This window comes from Pogona vitticeps, chromosome 1 (genome assembly GCF_051106095.1).
Source record: "Pogona vitticeps strain Pit_001003342236 chromosome 1, PviZW2.1, whole genome shotgun sequence".
Lineage (NCBI taxonomy): Eukaryota > Metazoa > Chordata > Lepidosauria > Squamata > Agamidae > Pogona > Pogona vitticeps.
Window position 1 is genome coordinate 39,724,829 of NC_135783.1, and position 19,364 is coordinate 39,744,192.

The window sequence follows — 19,364 nt, forward strand, 5'->3', positions numbered from 1 at the left end:
TCTAAGGTAGAATTTTAGAGGCAGGCATTTTGAGTGAATTTTTTTGTAGTTTTACACCATTTTCTTACTAATGCTAAGAGGACTCTCCCTACAAAAAGGTAATGAACAGGCCACGAAATACAGCAAATTACTTTTTAAAGCATGGTTAATAATTAAAAATAATTAATTAATGCTAAAAATATCACCACCATAATGAGCAACAGAAATGAATTACTTTTGTAACTCCACAAACTTTGCCAACGTCACTCTTCAAGGAGGATAACCATCAAGGCTCTGGGAAAGCAAGATTTTTAAGTTGGAAAATATAATTCTGAAGGCAAGAGGTTTGGAAAGCATTTTCAAACTTTATTTACAACTGTCACAGTGACAAAAAGGAGTTTGAAAAAAATGCTAGCTTTTTCCCTGAGGCTCAAAAAAGAATTTTACAGAAATATAGAATGTAATATACAATAGGAGCAGTTCAGCTGGAGTGCTTTGTTCTTCCACATTCAAAAGTGACAGAAATACAAGCAACAATGTTTTAAAAAGGCCGAAAAAGATATGCAAATATTTAAAGACAAACAGCATTTTCCACTCTTCTCTTAAGCTTTAAGGATTTATGCTTTTCTGAGTGGCTAACATTCGACAATTTCAAACCTGGGACAAAAATAATAATCAGAAAACAGAAAATAACTTTTATTGGGGGGAAAAAACCAAATTTCAGGGTTACTTGCACATGTAAAAACTCATTCTACCAAATAGCAAGACAAGAACATGTGTTCAGGATACAAGACCAAAAACATCTGGATCCATCAGTTTCAAAGCAACCTGGGCTAGGTAAAGGATGCAAGACAAGTTTTCATGATGCCAAAACATCCACCAAGACAGGTAGTACGTGTGCGACAAGTTCTTGGCCACCAAAAGGACACACAAGAACACCCAACTATATCCTCACATTATTATACTTAAAAAGAACAAACTTGGGCAGTAGTGCAACCTCACACCCACATGTAATAATGACTCACAGCTGTTAAAAAGTTATTGCCATTTATATTGAAAACACAAGCAAGACAAGACTGGGGGAGGGGAGAAGGAATACATTTCGCTGATTTGAACAAGCAAATTTCCCACAACCCCTTACCAGCATCGCTACTACTCATGAGGTATCAAATACAAATATATACACACAAAGTCCTAATAGTTTTATTTTGAAAAAGTAAAATATTTGAGCCAATAAACAAGGAAACCCTAGGAGACTGTTTAGAATATCCGTTTAAGGCCATGATGAGAGTCTTACATATTTTTAGTGTCTCCAGGATTAAAATGAAAACCACTAGCATTTGATTTCTCAGAGTGGTCCCTTTGTACTATGAAGTCTCAGCAAGGACTTCTACCAAGTGGTCAGATGGTGCTTTCCTTAAAAGCTGTAGGTTTAGCTTATTCCAAAGAACTGATTCTTCCTCCCAAAAGGAAAATCCACAGGACAAAAGAAGGGAAGATCATTATTGAGAATTTAGATCAGAGCATCATTTATGGCCACTAGTATTTCCCACATGTATATTTAAAAAGCACATTATCTTCTCCACAATACTGAGAGATCATAATACTTTGTTCTTATTTTTTTGAGGAGAAGGCCTGCTTTCCTTCAAGAATTATGTTATCCCATGTCCAAATCATCTCCAAAATTCTAGTTAGGCTCTTCATAATCTTTTTGACCCAACTGTCCCCTGTGCTACAATAAAGTGAACTCTTGAGCCAACTTTTTCCCATGACCAGCTTGCACCACCAGAGAAGCTTGAATCTCACAGCAATCACACATATTGTGAGCCGGGAGACTTAACAGCAACTTTGGTGGCAAGAAAGGAAATACAAAGAGTTATTCTTGTGGGGGGGAAAAAACCAAAATGGTACACTCCCTTCCCCCCAAATAAACATTTGCCAACAGAAAGAGAGAGAGAATCAGCCCTAACTAGCTCTGTTACCTTGGATAAACAAGGCTATTGTATAACAGGTGGCCCAGGACACTCTTGTGAAGTTAGCAACACTGGGCTTAGACAAAGCTATTCAGCACGGCAAGACTGAAATGCATAAGAAGGGATGGCAGAAAAGAACAGACAGTTTGTAGGAAACAGGCTGGACAAAATGCTGGACTGGAAAAGAGGTTATTGATCCATTGCTCCTCTATGCAGCACAGCAGGAACTCCTGCCTCACTTGATAATGTCACTGGAGCATTAAAATGGCAAGTTCCCATACTCCAAACCCCCTGACACACAGGCGTGCGCAGACAGACACACACACACATACGCGCGCGCGCACGGAAACAGAAGCACTATAAAAAGGCAAAGTTTTGAGAGATGAATACTATTCTCATGCTTTTATAGCCAGAGGCATTTCCTCATATAAATGCAGCTGTATTCTGCACTCTGCAGTCATTTCCTCCACTTCATACACTTGAGAAAAGTGCATTTCCTGCCCATCTAATCCTCAACCAAAGTGCCCAGTAATTTCATGGCTGCCCCAGAAAACCTCAACAAAACTCAACAGCAATCTTTAGAAGAGCAGCCATGTTTTGCTTTCCCCCCCTGCCTAGGTTCCTTCCTTGGTTTCAGCTGGAGATTGTCACATCGAGCACTTCAGTTCTCAATAGAGAATATGGAAAAAATCAAAAACTAAGTTCTTGCAGGTGCAAAATCGAATGTCTTTGTAGAAAAAGACTCTTCAGAACAGTTGTTCTCTCCCTTCGAGATGACACAGCATCTTAAGTAGTACAGATAACTCTCTCCAAGCCATTTATTGCTCCTTGCTCTCTTTCTTTGCTTCCTCACAGATTTCTTCCTCTTCTTCCTGGACCAGGAACTCCTCGGGTGGCCATCTTAACTCTCCACTCTCCACATCACCATCTGTTGGTTCCACCACAATGGAAGGGAGACGATCCTTCAGCTTACAGTAACGATCAAAATCAGAAGGGTCTGGAAAAATCTGCAAATGAGAAATAAACAATAGTTAAGATTTCCACGTGATTGTTTAGTACACTTGATATTCTCATCTTATTCTATCTTGACTGCAAGGTAGACCCTGGCTTGTCCACAAATCACCCCCAAGGGAGTGTAGATGTAAACAGAAAGAAACTGGCAAACAACAAGTAGAAAGGGTGGTGGTGTCCAAACAACTTTCCTGCCACCTTTTTCAATCTGGATGAGCTGGTTCCAAAGTTGTGGCTGAATCACAGAACACACAACTAGCTACAAACTGCATTCAGGTGTCTCACATGCCTGCAGTCTTCTTCTTTGCACCCTTCCCCACCCTGAAATCTTACAGCAAGAAAACTATTGTGTAATGCATTCTTGTGCTCAGGTGTGTTTCCTGTTGCAAACAAGAGTCTCAAGAGGTCATTTCATCAAGATTGTGTAGTAAAAAGATGTATTTTCCATCTGTAATACCTCTCCCCTCCTTTCAACGTGTTTAAGGGACAGAACTGTTGTCCACCATCTGTCCCCAATTATTCCCAACTATCTACATATACCCCAAAAATGGTTCTCCTTCTAGGGACTTTACGTCACCCATCCCAGTTTTCTTCATAATGTTCTTTTGCATCCTTGCCATGTTCAGACTAAATATAAATCCCAGCATTTTCAGTTGCAGTGCAAAAAAAGTTTCCACTTCCCTTTGCTCAAATTAGCTCTGCCAGATGTTTTAAAACAATTTGTTTCATTTAAGAATATGCCAGGAGCTTAATCCTTTTTAAAAATTTATTTGTATCTATATGATATCTGTATCTTGGTCTCAATATATACTGCAGAAAAAAACTAACATGATTGTGCTCTTTGGAAGTGTTACAGGGTGGGATGGTGGGGGTTGTGAACAAATTAGACAGAGGATAATGGACTGGGAAAGACTTTGTGCTGGCTAAGAGGAACATGGGGCATTTCAGAGAATGCTGAACTGCAAGTCCCATCATCCCCTGTCATAGGCTGTAAAGGCAAAATATAGTTATTTACTTGACTTGCATTGCACTCTTCCCCAGAACTGGGACTCACTCAAGATTAAAAAAGAAGATTGCATTAAAATGGGATAAGCCGAAGCCATCCTTGTAAAATCCAATGAAACTTTTCAGAAGCTCCTCAGCTGTCCAAAGCCCACCTCAGCAGAAAGGGTGGTGTCCAAAGGAAAATGGGGAGGTGACCAGCCAAGCCTCTTTTGGAAGAAATGCCACAATCTGAGAGCAGCCACTGAGAAGGCCCTTTTCCAGGTGCATACCAGCTCTGCCTGTGAGGATGGCAGCACCAAGAGAAAAACCCTCCCCAAAGACTTCAGAGCAGGGCAATATGGTTTTTCGTATGGAAATATAGGAATTGTAGAATGGGAGGGACCCCAAGGACCATCAAGCCTAGTCCTGTGCCAATGCAGGAAAAAAATTCAGAAAGTCTGGTCCCAAGCCATAGAAGGCCTTATTGGGCATAACCTGCACTATGAGTTCTGCCCAGAAACAGATCAGTAGACACACTTCCCCCTACTTTAGTGTCCACGTTTCCTGCAATAAAGCTTTAAAAGTGTGGATGAAATGTTTGTGTATACACACACCTATACTATGTGGCATTGTGATTCAACTTCAGAGATGTGGTTGTGCAAGTCCAACTTACACCTGTACAAGGCATACACACAAGTTTATACAAGCATATATATCTTTTGCCATGTTTAACTGGGCTGCCTGAATCAGTGCCTAAGTAAGAAGCTAGGTACAATGGTGCCTCGCATGACGTTAATTCGTTCCAGCAAAATCGCTGTCGAATGAAAACGTCGTAATGCGATATTAAAAAACCCATAGAAACACATTAAAACCCAATTAATGCATTCCTATGGGCTTCAAACTCACAGTCCAGCGAAGATCCTCCATAGCGCGGCCATTTTCGCTGCCTGTGCAGCAAGGAATCCGTCCCAGAAAACAGCGGGCGGCCATGTTTTTTACCCGGCAGCCATTCTGAAACCACCAATCAGCTGTGCGAAAATCATCGCAGGGAACCAATCATTGCAAAGTGAAATTCCCCCATAGGGAACATCGTTTTGCGATCGCTTTTGCAATCAGAAAATCTTCAACGTCAAGCGATTTCGTCGTCAAACGGAACACTTGTAAAGCAAAGCACCACTGTATTGGCTTTTCCCCACTTCCTCACATTTATGAATAATTGTGGAGGGAAAAAGCTTGGTTCTTCATACTTCTGAACATGACATAAATGGCCAGCTCTCTTGCCAGCCAGATGTTTGTATAAGGAGCGTCTGGACAACAGTCACAAAGTGGCTAGAATCCTACTGTGGAGTGGCAACAGCATAAGTGTAATTGCTTAACTCATAAATACAAACTGCCTCCAATTACTGAATTCCCATTTGTCTTCCTATTGGGTGGCATATGGCTACGGGTCAGGCAAATGGAGGCAGGCAAATGAGGCAACAGGGGTGATGGGAGTTGTACTTGAAAACATCTGGATAGTGTCAAGTTGATAGAGGCAGATCTAAAGCAGCATGTTCTGTCCTGCCATGAGAGCAGAGCAGAATTGTTTCCACTATGCAGTTTTCCATATGGCTAAAAGTGGTATGCAGCCAGACACCATGAGCTACATACTACAGATCAAGCTGAACTTTCTGTATTGGCCAATAAAGGCCACCAAATGCATTGGCATTTATTGAGAGAAACAACAGCATAACAGAAGTATTCTAAGCTGACGATACTCCCAAGTGACCAGCAGCAGAAGACACACCAGAGCGATACGCCTGCACTTCCAGGTTAGGTACATTAGGTCAAACCAGAATAGCTGCTTTGAAAATAAACTGCCTGTATCCACCCATCCCCTTTTAAACTAAGGAATAAATGATTTCCTTAAATAAACATCCCCCAAATGTGTTGTGCCTAGCATTTTTTTTTTTTAAAAAATAGACTGGACAATCTTATCTTCAACAGCTGCAACAGAGGTCGGGATTTTTCCACTAACTCATGCTTTTTTTAAAGCCATCAAGGCTGCATAAAAATGAGATGTTGCAATAGCACTCAAGGATTAGGAATGGCCCAATGGAAAATAAATGCAATCACATTTCCCAGCATGTGACAGGCAGAGAAAAAAGACAAGGCTGTCTCTGGGAACAAAAGAACAAGAGGCTTCTTTACACAATGACATGTTTATTCATGAAGGAAACTGACTCGGTTATTACTTGCTCTCTTCTGTCTACACAACAGGCAGCTGCCCATCTTTGGTGCTTTTTAATACATACAATTAACCAAGTGTATGTATGGGGATGTCACTCAACTTGCATAAGAAAGAGATACCTTTTCATGAGAGCAGATAGAAAATAAATGCCAAGGTGGGAATCATCATCTACAGAGCTGGAAGTATAATCTAGTCCAGCCCGTATCGAGGAGGAATGATGGGGAACTGAACTTCCAACCATACCTAAACTGCAGACCAATCTGTCCTGGGCTGGGTGGACTGGAAAAAAAATCCTCTACAGACAACCTGGCTAGGGCACTCTGTGAATTTTAGTCCAAAAACAGTTGACTTGTCCAAGCTCCAGAATAGACCCCAATATGGAGAAAGTCACTTGATATTTCAGTGTTGGTATCAACAGACTTTTCTTATCCAAGGCCAATGGCTTGAAACTGTACAGTACTTTCAAGTCTACTGATGGGGGATGAGAGTACGAATCCTCTTATTGGAAGGCTTGGATATAAAACACATAAGTGTTCATAAGTGCCTAACATCTCAGTAGTGAGATGAAAGTGAAACCTGAAACATGAAAATCATATTTGCTTGTACCAGGTGATCTCCCCTCCCCTCCCCCCAGCCCCAGTACTCTTCTGCTAGGTTTGGCACCGACAGCGGAAAATGTTTGAACAACCACAAACAGCTTGCTGTATGTAAGCCAGTTTGTAAGTATAAATCAGAAGAGTTCCATCACAGTACTAGCTGCCTGCAAAGAAACCAACCCAAGCTAATAAGGAAACCAACATACCAGCAAGAGATAAAAAAAAAACATCCATGTAGCTGCACCACAGACTACTTCCTTGTCCACATAACCGCTAAAGCCTCCTGCAAAACAAATAGCTAGAAGGCATGGAGTGTCTTTGCCAGGGTACAGGCCAGCTTCATGACAGCATGTCTGAATTCCAACACCAGGCCTACATGTTTTCTTACCCATGAGACCATGTGGTATGGCATGGCATCTTTTTGGCTTGCTCTTTGCTGGGGATGGAAAACAGGGTGGCCAGAATGCAGATTTGGCATTTTTGTCTTGGTAGGTCACAAACTGGAGAAGGTTTCTCTCATCTACACATTGATTTTCTGAAAGAAAACCTCCAGGCCTAGTAAAAATATTTCACTGCTTGTCAGTCAATGCACAAAGTTACCCAAGAAGCACTTGCACACTTGAAGAATGATGCTGGAAGATGACCCTATTCAAGATGATCAACAGCTTGATCCTGACATCACCTGTCAAACATGTCAATGTCCCAGGAATACAGTTCATTACTTTCTACAAACACTACCACTTCAAGCAACTGCTGAGGCTGCTTGTGCCATTTAGGTAGCTCATTGTCTTGCAAAAACCTTGGATTTAGCAAACCAGCTGCCTTGAAAATTAAGCATGTTGTTTGCCCAGCACAACTGCTGTAACTAGATTTATCTTCAGCTTTCATTCCAAGGTGTGTGTGTGTGGGGGGGGAGGTTGTATTGATAAAGAAGTTTCAACTCAAGGCATTATTTTGACAACAGACTAGTGAAATGATTTAGCCTTTAACCTGCCTCCATGTCAAACACCATCATTAGTGCCCCAGGAAAATAACTTTAGCATAAGGAGCTTTCAAGGTGGTAGGATTAAGTATTTCCAAATAGTAAATGCAACTTTCTAAGAAAACCCAAATTTAGCACAGGCAAAATCATGACAGGCAAAAAAATGAATGAAGCTTTCATTTGAACATCTGCCTATTCAGTGAAAACAACATTGTCTGAAAGAGTTTTAGTTTCTCTGCAAGAGTAATGGAACATTTAATCATCTCTGAAATAGATTTTCCATGCGACCAGTTTCTCAGCTATATTTTGAGGCATTGAGAGCTTGTAGGGAGAACAAACATCCAGCCCTCTAACTTTCATTATGGGCAACTTAACACTGCTTCCCTCCTTAAACTGGGAAGGCTAGAGGTCAATTTTTGCATTTGATTTTTTTCAAGGTATTCCATGCTCATCGGATAGTAGCAAAAAGGATAAATGGTCAATGGCGCAGCTGGGCCAGAGATGGTGACCGTTTTCCTCACAGGTGGCATGTTCCTCTCTCCCATCAGTTGTCACTGCAGCCCTCAATGATCAGAGCTACATCTGCTGTCATGGTGGCAGCAATAAGAAGTGTCCCCATTTTTAAACAAAGTACCATATACACTCTGTATACTTGGAACTAGGCTCCCACAGGCCTGACTCTGCTGCTAAAAATGTGATGTGTCCAGGCCTTGTGTTCCAACAGACATGGGCATCTTCAAACAAAAAACACCACCCCACCAAGTTTGCAACCTTTTTCCATGCTCAATTACCTAAAGATATTGTCCCCCTCATACTTTGTAATGGCCACATTTTCTAAGTCAGCAAATTTTGCATGAGGTGGCATGGAGGGACACCATGGCAGAATTGTCTCCCAGAAAGAATTTTTGAGGAAATTTCTTTTACATTTGTTCTTCTTTTAATATTCTTAGAACTGCATTGCTGGAGGCCACCCTATGGATCCTTGGGTCCAGCCCATCAAGGAGGCACAGTTGAACTCCCAACCTCTGGCTTGCAACTAGACGCCTAAACCACTGAGCTATCCAGCAGTTGATTGGTGTTGGAGGTGAGATACCAAGAGGTCACATTTTGCCCACTGCCATTTTAAAGCAAACATTGCTTTTAAGGCTACCGCTCCTGCCACAATACCAAGTTCTGCAGTTGTAACGATGGTGGAAGCTAGAGTTCTTCTCTGGAGATTTAGGGGTACCACTATGGTCCCTGATCCTCCCCAAGTGAGCAAATGGAAATTTTCAATTAGGTCCTATTGGTCTTCCAGCATGCTAATCTTCTTTATTTGAAATCTGCAGCACAATTTCCTAAAGAAGGGCAGCCTAAGGAAAGCATCATCACCGTCTGCATTCACAGCTGTGATACCAGCACCTACACAAACACCATTAGAAGCCATATTCAGACAATGTACAAATTGGGAAAACACTACCTGTCTTGTTTTTAGGGAAATCAGTGTATAGATGTGCCATGTCAGCCCTAAACAAACAAGAAACAGGAAGAAACACTGTAATGTATGCAAAAGCTTGTACTGTAACGAACTAAGAAAGCAAGACTTCAGCTTCTTTGTCAGGGGGTAAGACAGAGGCAATGACTTTCAAACTAATGACCAAAGAGCTCAAAATGAGCCTCAATTAAGAACTGAAAGTACTAAGAACTGAAAGTAGCTCTGAGCACAGCCTCAGAGTTAAATGGCCCAAGGTACAACCCTGACCCAGGAAAAGCCAATACTTAAAGAGTGAATGTAAAAACAGTTGTGTGACTCATTCATAGTAACAAAACCTGAAATTGGGCAATATCATGATTGGATTAGAAAAAGACCAATGTAAAGAGGCAGGATGGGTTTTGAAGTGCTGCAGAACTCTGTATTAGGCAAAGATGGTATAAAACCTAGGGTTAAGACAAATACAGTGGGGGCTTGACTTGAGAACTTAATCCATATTGGAAGGCGGTTCTCAAGTCAAAAAGTCTGTAAGTCAAGTCTCCATTGACCTACAGTGCATTGAAAACTGATTAATCCCGTAACAGGCCGTTTTTGTTCCATTTTGGTTTTTTTCTGGTCTGTAAGTCAAATCTCAGTCTGCAAGTCAAACCTAAACCAGAGAAGTCTGTAACTCAAGCCGTCTGTAAGTCAAGGGTCCACTGTAGTTCAAAGATTGGGCCAGATTCAACCAAGAAAAATGGACTTTAAACCCCATGGGAGAAACAGAAGTAATCAAGGTGTACACTGGCAGTTCCTCCCTGCTCTACAGACAAAAGGCTTCCCCACCACCTGCCAACTATCTTAAGTGCCTTAAACTGCACTAGGCTTTTTTAAAAGCTTACAGCAGAAAAATGTAAAGCAAGTCTTTATACCAGAAAAATAGGAGATGCAGAGGGGAATGCATGTTGGTATCAAACTACCCTTGCAGCCAAACTGGTAGTCATTGCCAGTGAGTTGGAAGCAGAATGAATCTTAGTGAAGGCTCCACCTCCTCCAGAGAGGTTTACTGCTAGGTAGATATGCTTAAGGTGATATTCTCAATCAATAATTGGCAGAGAAACAGCATCTGGGAACTTGAGTCCTCTACACGTTCATACAAATTAGCATTCTAAAAACTTGTATACAAGACTGAGGTGTTGTGCAGCTGTTAGAAAAACTAGAATAGGCTCTGATTTCATCCTCATGTGACTCTGAGCACAATGCTCCAACAATTTAATCTTCCTTAATTTATTGGGATTCCTTTTTTATTTGATCCTTTGAAAAGTAAAGAAAGAAGAAGACACCTGCCTATTGTCTTTCTCCAATTATGCTGCTTTTATTTTATTTTTGTCATTGCGCATAGCTGCAAATTCTAATCTTCAGCCCCAAAGGAGACAACAGTTACACTAATTAAAAACCAACCAGGCAAAACAAAAGAGATCATCATGAAAACAGAACAATGGGGTGAAAAACAAAACAAAAGCTAACCTCAGCCAAGCTGAGGAGGTAGGCAAAGACTACATGGGCAGGTACTCCTGTTGGACTGTCTCATTCCCACCTGCCAGGTCATCTACCACTCACTGTTCTCTGTTAACATCCATTCAGGTATTAGTAGAGAGGAAATCCCCATTGGAGCAGTTGCTCCAAGCCTCACTGTGGCACACAAAAGCCAATATTGGGTACCAGTCTTGCTCCAACTTGGAAAATGCACAGCCACCAGTATAATGGAACTTGCACTAATGAAATGACATTGCTGCATACAAGCCATGTATATGCAAATGTTGGGGTGAGCAACACACAACCTGTGGCCAATATGTAGCCTCCTGGCTTCCCCAGGACCCCAACCCCTCAATTGTTTAGGTCAAAAAGACCAATTTTTGGAATGCCAGCATAGAGACGGGGGGGTGGTCCCACAAGACTCCCCTGACCTTACTCCACATAGATACCAAAAGTATCCCTCCAAGCACCTCCTGGCTGGTTTTTGTTATAACGTCCATTTCTTGCTCTGGTGCTGGCAGTGAGGTCTGGCCTCAAAGCTGACTGAAATTGCTCATCCTTGGTAGACATGAACACCTATTACAAAAGAGCACTCTAAAGGGCTTGGACAAATGGAAATCTTTTGCCTGGTGCTAAAATGGTATTGGTCAACATGAAATGAACATCCATGGACCGAGATTTTCAATGGATGACTGGTATACTGGTAAACCTAGGTGGCCAGTGTATTATTTCCCACAAAGCATGCTATCAAAAATGCTGATGGCTCCAAATGTCCAGGATAACACATGGTTTATGTGTGGACTATCTCCCATTCTGCAGCTACTATGCCCAAGGTTACAGACATTTGAAAGTAACCCAGGAATGTTTTTTTTTTCTTGGCAGTGATTCTTCAACATAAGTGAAGAAATTCCTGTTACCCTCACCCCCAATTTAGCATAACAGGAGGACCATAACTTGAGCACTCATAACACGACTATGGTTTTCCATGCAGGACCACAAGCCATCTAGGAGATGACAAAACAGCATAATTTTCACATTTTCCTCTTTCAGTTTTAATATAGAAAGGCCATTCCTGTTGCTTTAAATCAGATATAGGAAGAACATGGCTCAGGATCTATTAGTAGCTCCCTGGCTGACGTGCAAGAAATCAGCAAGGATCTCCATCTCCTAATTATTTAACAGTAGCAATTTCTAGGTCGGAATTAGACTGCTTGAATCCCTGACCTGTTGCACATCAGATGTAAATTTATGTATGGGCATACAAGTCACCCTCATGTAAAGTACAAAGGTCACTAGCTAAGACACTTAGAGGTAACATGTCATGTTCTAATCCAGTTGGTGCGTCTTGGTGCTTTAGAGGAATGCAGAATAGAACCTCCAAACCCATAACCTGCCCTGCTCTGCTGTGCCCGAGATAGATGCTATATAATCCATTCCAGCAGATACTAACTGCACAGCTGTACACATTCAATGCCATTTAGCCTCCCATGCTGGCAATTAATTTGCATTTGCATCTTCAGTTTTCCTTTCACAGATAGCCAACGTGTAATGCTGCCAAGTGATGAAACTCACCCTGGGGTTAAATCCAAGAGGTTGCCAAAAATGCTTGAAGCTACTTTTCTGCTATGGTTATAGAGAAGTAGTTCCCAAATTCAGGTCCCTAGACATTGGCGGACTTCAACTCCCTGAAGTCCTTGCCTTAGTCATTAATGAGGAACTCTGAGAGTGGAGACCCAATGTTCGTTTGCATCTCATTTTAAAAACTGCTGGTCTAGAGCAGGGGTCTCCAAAGTACGGCCTGCGGGCCACATCTGGCTCACCTGTGTGGGCAGGTGGGTGCACATGCACACACGCATTCCTTCAGCCCTTACAAATATATTATGTGGCACTCCATGTGAAAAGTTTGGAGACTTCTGGTCTAGGGAATGCCAAGGACAACGGTCATTCAGGAGAAGGATGCAGACAGTAGTCTTAATACATCACTCAGATACTTTCACTATGTTAAGTAATGGATTAAGAAAGAAGTGATAAGATCCCCTCTGCTCTGACAATCTACTTTCTGTTCAATCTGAGAAACTGTATCAGGATAGGTGCTAAAGAAAAGAGATCCAACCCTTTGAGATCTGATCAGAAGCTTGTAACATTCATGTGGTTCTCAAAGTAAAGAATGTGTTGAAAACAAAAGGGTGAGCTGCCAAAAGACTGGACCATTTGCAACCCAAAAATATACCAATTAAGCCATTTCATTAGCAAACTTTTCCAACCATTAATGGACAATAGCACACAGACTGTGTGGGAGGCTGGCCATAAACCAGTGTAGAAGTAAGCAAAGCATTCAAATCTACTGATTTCAAAATCTTGAACACCTGAATACATTGGATGGGGCCTAAGCCTAGTGACCTTCCTTCAAACAGAGGGTGAAAACACATACTTTGCAAAAGGTAATTAGTTCAATACACATCAAGTTTGAAGGACAGGACTCTTAAACCTTAATTCAGAAGTAAACATCCATGTGGAATTTTAATACTGATGTAATGTTCACTCATTGCATTCCTCTGTAGGGAGCTACTCCAAAAGTCTTGCCAAACAGGAAAATAAGATGACAAAAATCAGCTTAAAGTAGTGCAGTTCATTCCAGATACTGCTCAGTTAAAAAACATTTTCTGGGTCAAGTGATGGGGCAGGAAAGACACAGAAGAGACAAAGCTTCCCATTTCTCTCCTTGAACACGGAACTCTATTGTCACTGAAAGAAAACAATCTAATGAAAAGTCAAAGCCACTTTGGGGGTTACCTGGCAAAACAGACATAAATTGATTCCAGAAAAACAAGAACCTGTTTTAGTCACAAAAGGATAAGAAATGCATCAAGCTGTGCTGTCCGATCCTAGGCAAATTTACAGAAATAAGTTGTACAATAATAAGACACCTGGTGGATGAGACTCAAGGTCTGGTTAGTCCAGCATTCTGTCACATGGTGACCAGCCAGATGCTTACTGGAAGCCACAAGCAGGGCATGAGTTAGTTATATATAAAATGTACTGCATCCACTCACACACAACCATATTATCTTTTTTTTAACCAAGCCCCTCAAGCAGAACATCTGCCCCAGAAATTATTTGGGAATGAGTCCTAATGAGGTCAGTGGGTCTTACTTGTAGACAGAACCAATCCACTCATCTGTCCTCGCTGAGGATGAATGGCAAGTGTTAAAATATTAGGAGAAGGTGGAAGGTCAGCTGGTTGACAGGGTCAACATCTAATCCCAGCCACCTAGCAGAGCTCCCTGGAATGCACACCATCAACTTACCTGATAAGACAGTCCATCTTTGCGGGGGCTTAAGCCAATCTCGTCCATAGAGGGAGCATTCATCACCTCAGTCATGTCAGCTGATCTCAAATAATCAGGGCTGGGAAGAGACAGAGAGAGCTTCAGCTGTTAAAAATCCCATTAGTAAGCTAACCTTGTCACAGGGCAAACTGAAATGTTACCAGAGAATGGACACTTCATATTATTTTTTTTAAAAACCCTTCAGATATCAGTCAGGTTACTACGTCCTTTCAACACAAACCTTTCAAATCTGTCAAAAGGCCTTGTGGATTCTGTTTTCATTGCTGGAAAGATTCTAAAAGGAATCAAGAAGCCATAAGGTCAGCCATCCCCTTACAAGCAGGATCCTATACTTACAATTTATTTCAAGCTATAAGGAATATAATACAACTTTCCCCAGCTTAGTGACTCCTGGATGTACTGGGAATACACCTTCCATCATTAACAGACAGCACATAAAATGGGGGTGGGATGGAAATTGTAGTCCAGATGGTACTAAATTTGAGCAATCTAGTTCAAAGGAGTGACACTAATGGTCAAATCTTTATAGACTTGAGATTGTTGAGCATGCTCTACCTCAAAGAAACACAGACTCTTCCTTGAATCATAAAATCATAGGCCCTGGTTTATTAAACAAGTCTGTTAATCTTCCCTGAACCCAGGTTATTCATTCTGTAACTTCCAAGTTCACAGTCACTGTTTCCAATATCATTGTGAAAGCAAAAGCAGATTTGCACACACATCCTGTAACTTCTTTACTTCAGTGCAAGCTCATACAATTTCCAGGCACAGAACTCTGAAAGTTGCTTCCATTCACTGATTTCTGTTACTGCATTGCTGCATGATAAATGCAGTATGCTTGTGCTCCAAATTAGCTTCCCACATTTATTAATCAAAATAATGTCTGAAGATGATGCATCCTAGAAGGCAATAAAAGGCAAGAGTGCAACAATTGTGTGCTCAAAGAATGTGGCCATCCTCCTACCCAGTTTATCCTCTCAACAAGCCCATGAGAAAGGTTAGACTAAGGCAGTCAGAGGTAACAATTTCATGGCTACATGTGAACCTGAACCTTCCTCTTTAACTTCTTAGCTCAGCTCTAACCACTAAGCCACACTGGTTGCCAGCATATATCATGTTGTGCTGCTAATAGCCTTCTAGGTTGATAGTTTGAGAGGTAAAGATGTTGAGTTACACAGTTCAGCTCTGGCACAGGGGCTTAAGAAGAACTGTAACAAAGGTTTGCTGATGCCACAGAATCACTTGTGCATTTAATAACCATAAAGGTCAGGATCCTTGCCCCCACTTTGGTACCTCCAACACCTGTTGCACAAGTGGTTGAACAGACTTGAGTTTATGCAAGGACACATATTACTGGATCACTCCTTGCACAAGTATGGAAACTGACCAACTCCTGTCTCATGAGCAAAAGGTATTCAGAGGTTTGGCCCTATGTGTATCATCAATATGGGATCAAGCACAGCAGTGTTTGTAAGCATTCAAAAGGCATGCACAAAGCTGAAATATTGACTAAACCAGAGTGAGAAAGCATGAAATACCCTTCCATCTCCTATGTTATAAGCTTATTTACTACTGTACTGCAACATGCTAGTATTACTGTACTGCAACATTCTCCCCTTCCCCACAAATACTCTCCATAATTGGTCCTTATCTTTACAGCACATGTAGAAAAAGGAAGTGAGGATGGACTTTGCTCTGAAAACTCTTTTGGTAATGAACAGGCAAACAGCTGTTTAGCGCTCTGGCTGAAAGAGCTGTAAGCCATCTGCCTCAGGCAACAGCAAATGAGCAACAGCAGTGAGAATCTGATGGATGAGTTTACTGTGCCAGGTAAACTGTGCACCCCCCTCCAGTATCCTGCTGCTGTCTGATGGGATGGAGGCTTTTATCTTCATGTCAGTGTTGTAAGATGCAGCTTCCAGCCGATTATCTGTAGATGGGGGGGGGGGCTGCTTTTATTCTTCATCTCAAGTAACAAAATGTCTTGGGCCATCTCTACCAGCTAGTTACCCAAAGCTACTCAGCAAGCTTACAGGACAGAGTTTGCTTAACACCAGTCTGCTTTGGAAAATGGGAAGAGAGAACTCACAGTAGGCACTTGAGGTCTGGTAAACATCTACCTCCTCTTTCAAATTCCACCAAAAAGAGAAGAGAGAGAGAGAAAAAATGGGGCTTAACAACGAACCGGCCAACTTAGCATTTGTGAACTCAGAAGGTCTTCGCTACAGGCAAACTACCAAGGCGCAAGCCAAACTGTGTAACCGGCATGCAGAACTGAGTTATAAGACTCTGAGAGAGCCTGCCAAGGAATAACTCAAAAACACACCAGAGACAGGGAAGATCTCACTTGCTACAGATTCAAATAATCCCAGCCCACAGGTCTGCACAGCAGAGTTTGCTTTTCAGTGTTCTCTCTACATTTGGTCCTCTAAAAACTACACAGCTATTTCTAATGGCTTGCGCAAAAAAGTGACTTTTTTATGTTTGCCAAGAGGTATCTATCAGATCCATTGGGAAAGCATTGTATATTCAAGGTATACACAAGTATATGCCTTCCTGAGTGTGCTGTCTGGTCCAATCCATCTCTGCCAAAAGACAGAAATGGTGAAAACATCCCTCCAGATGCTGGCTGACCTCTCTTTTTTCTCTCTATCGATAAATAAATAAATAAAATAATAAATAAATAAACATAAAAACAAACATAAAATATCCCAGGCAGGTGGTTGCCCAGCTTCAGGGTAGCCTGTGCTTTCTTCAATTAAGCAGCTGTATTGAACTCCCCTGATTAAGGTGCAAAGAAAGGCAAGGATTGCATCCAGGTTGTCTCTGGCCCCTGAGGCATCCCTGAAAATCAATCCCCTCCTGACAGTCTAAAAAACAAAACTTCCAAGGCCAATTCAAAGCCAGAGGTCTTCCACCCTGGAGCCAGTTTCCAAGCTCAGGGCTCAGCCTTAGAACACAAGATATAAGGCAATAAGGAGGAGGGTGGGCTTCTGAACCTTTGCTGCATGGATCAGCTCATTCACCTGGATTTCAGCTGTCAGAGCCTTCAAATCCTCACACCTCTTAGAAGTCAACCTCTTTACAAGATCTCGCCTTCCCTCTGCCCGGACCCCCTCCACACACACACACACACGCCCCCCCCCAACATTCTAGCCAAGGCTGTTACTTCCCGAAGGCAAGAGTGGCAGAAGCAGCAGTTGCTCCGGCAGCCTCCTCGCTAATGCCTTTGTCGCTGACCTCAAAAAGAAGCAGCTGCCCAGCAGCTCACTTCCTCGAGCGATTAAGTTTCTTCCCGGCTGCAAAAGGGCCGCTCTCCTCCTTCCTCCTCCTCTGGAGGGCAGACGCCCCCCGGGAGAGGAAGGTGGGGAAGAGAGAGAAAGAGAGAGAGAAATACTGTACAGCTTCCTTCCAGGTTGAGGACCAGCCGCTCGCTTCTACGGGCAATTCCCGATGCTCCCACAAACCAAAGGGAGCTGTTACTGATCACCCCTCCTTGCCCCACACAAGATAATGCTCTTCTCCCCCGACGGCAGGGGTGCAAGGCGGAGGGAAGGGAGAAATTCCCGAGGAAGTCGACGCTCCCGGGGCGTATCTGGAGACAACCGGCCCCCTTCCACCCGGGTCGCCGCCCCTCCGCCGCCTGTTGCAGCAGCAGCAGCAGCCCCGAGATCCGTCCGCACTCCTGTCGCCTGCCCGGGCTGGGTGAAGCGGCGGCCAGCGCCGATGGCACCGCCTTGCCTCAGCCGGCGCCCTGCGAAGGAGAGCCGGCTACGGGCGTTGCGTGCGCCGGCTCGCCCGCGCGCCTGCAAGCTCGGGAACGCTCCCGTGGGGCGATCAGCGCCCCGAGACTCTCCGGGCGCGCTTTCGGCACCGGCTGGCGGTGGATCGAGCCCACCCGGAGCCTCTTAAGCGCGACGGCTTGCAGGGACGTGTCCAGGTTTCCAACACGGACGGTGCTTAAGATGTCCGTCTGGAAAGCCGCCGCGCCCCCCCCCCCCCGCTCGTGCCTGCCTCGCACCTCTTTCCCCGCTCGCTCGCTCCCTTTGTTTGGAGGCTCTCCTCGGCCACTTCTCCAAGGCGCGCCGCTGAAGTTCCCGAGGCGCCGGAAAGAGTTTTCTCCCGTCTTCCTTTTTCGTTTGGGAAAAAGTTCGCCTCAACTCGACCCCTCTTGAACTCTTTCCAGCCCGCCCGCGGCGACCCCGCAGAGGAAGCCTGCCGGAAAGGGACGCGGGCATCCCAGTGGTACTCACCAGTGAATGGGGAAGAATACAGACATGAAGTCCGCACGCAAGAGGCTGACACCACGTCCTTTTGTATCTGAGACCCGGGGGGAGAGGCAAGGAGGGCAAGGAGCCGGTTGCGCCTTCCAGCAGAGCGCGACCCCGAAGCGAAGGCGGTCGAGCGCCGGCGGCGGAGATTTACGCGTGTGGTGCTTGTGTAAGACCCGGCCCGTTGCTGCCACCTGGCGCGCCAAACAACCCCGCCGGAGAAGCCGCAACTCTGACCCGCGCACGGCGGCGGGGACGCTCCTTTTATAGGCGAGGGAGGCGGCCTTGGCCCGCCGGGCCCGCCCCCTCCCGCCGATGATGTCACCGAAATCATGAATGGCTCTCTTGCGTTCGGCCTGTAGCGAAGCCGAGCCTTCGGGGAGAGAGGGACGGAGCTGCGGAGCGAGCCGATTGGTCGGCCTCGATGGCATCATCTTCGCCACGAGCGCAGCTTGCTGCTGATGTCTGTTGTTACCTAACCCACATCTCAGCCCAGCCAGCCAAGCTGGACCACATCACTCGCTCCTTCCCAACCCCCACCCTCGGTTTCTTCAATGTATGGCTGGGGGCTTTTAAAACCCGAATTATTTGACGCATCCCCACGCTGCGGCGAGGAAGGAAGCGATTCCGACGAGATCGGAATGTTGGGCAAGGCAGTCGCTCTTCCTACATTGGAGGCAACGGCTTTGAAAATCCCGGCAGGGTTCATTTACGACCTTTCATTCATAAGAACGGGGGCGGCACACACGCGCGCTGTAGCAAAGATCTACCTTACGCTGACAAAAGCAGCCTCTTCTTCGCCCGCATGACGAGCAAATCTATATGTACAGTATTTCCCACCAGATGCTTCTGGCTTGGGAACTTTTTAAAACATAGAAATAAATATAAACAGCGTTAAGTGACAACCAGCCGACATTCTGCATGGTTTGAGGAGTGGATAGGTTTCTTTCTTTCTTTCTTTCTTTCTTTCTTTCTTTCTTTCTTTCTTTCTTTCTTTCTTTT

General features: G+C 43.8%; 1 protein-coding gene across 2 annotated transcripts; it reads right to left on the bottom strand.

Moving 5' to 3' along the window:
• Positions 1-324: 324 nt before the first annotated feature.
• LBH (LBH regulator of Wnt signaling pathway) lies at positions 325-18,612 on the bottom strand. Of its 2 annotated transcripts, none has more exons than XM_020793111.3 (3): positions 18,345-18,612; positions 14,050-14,149; positions 325-2,959 (listed from the first exon to the last, which is right to left on the bottom strand). In XM_020793111.3, the coding sequence occupies exons 1-3, from the start codon at positions 18,368-18,370 to the stop codon at positions 2,771-2,773; spliced, it is 315 nt and encodes a 104-aa protein (XP_020648770.2). In that variant the 5' UTR covers positions 18,371-18,612; the 3' UTR covers positions 325-2,770. The 2 variants fall into 2 exon arrangements, with proteins under 2 accessions (XP_020648770.2, XP_072847236.1); XM_072991135.2 differs by lacking the exon at positions 18,345-18,612 and adding an exon at positions 14,312-14,766.
• Between the last annotated feature and the right edge of the window lie 752 nt (positions 18,613-19,364).

Coding starts and splice junctions, on each gene's coding strand:
- LBH (XM_072991135.2), bottom strand. CDS start 14,352: ATGAAAACAGAATCCACAAGGCCTTTTGACAGATTTGAAAG. Junction 14,150..14,311: donor CCTTTTGACAGATTTGAAAG/GTTTGTGTTGAA, acceptor GTCTCTTCCCAG/CCCTGATTATTTGAGATCAG. Junction 2,960..14,049: donor AAGATGGACTGTCTTATCAG/GTAAGTTGATGG, acceptor TCTCATTTGCAG/ATTTTTCCAGACCCTTCTGA.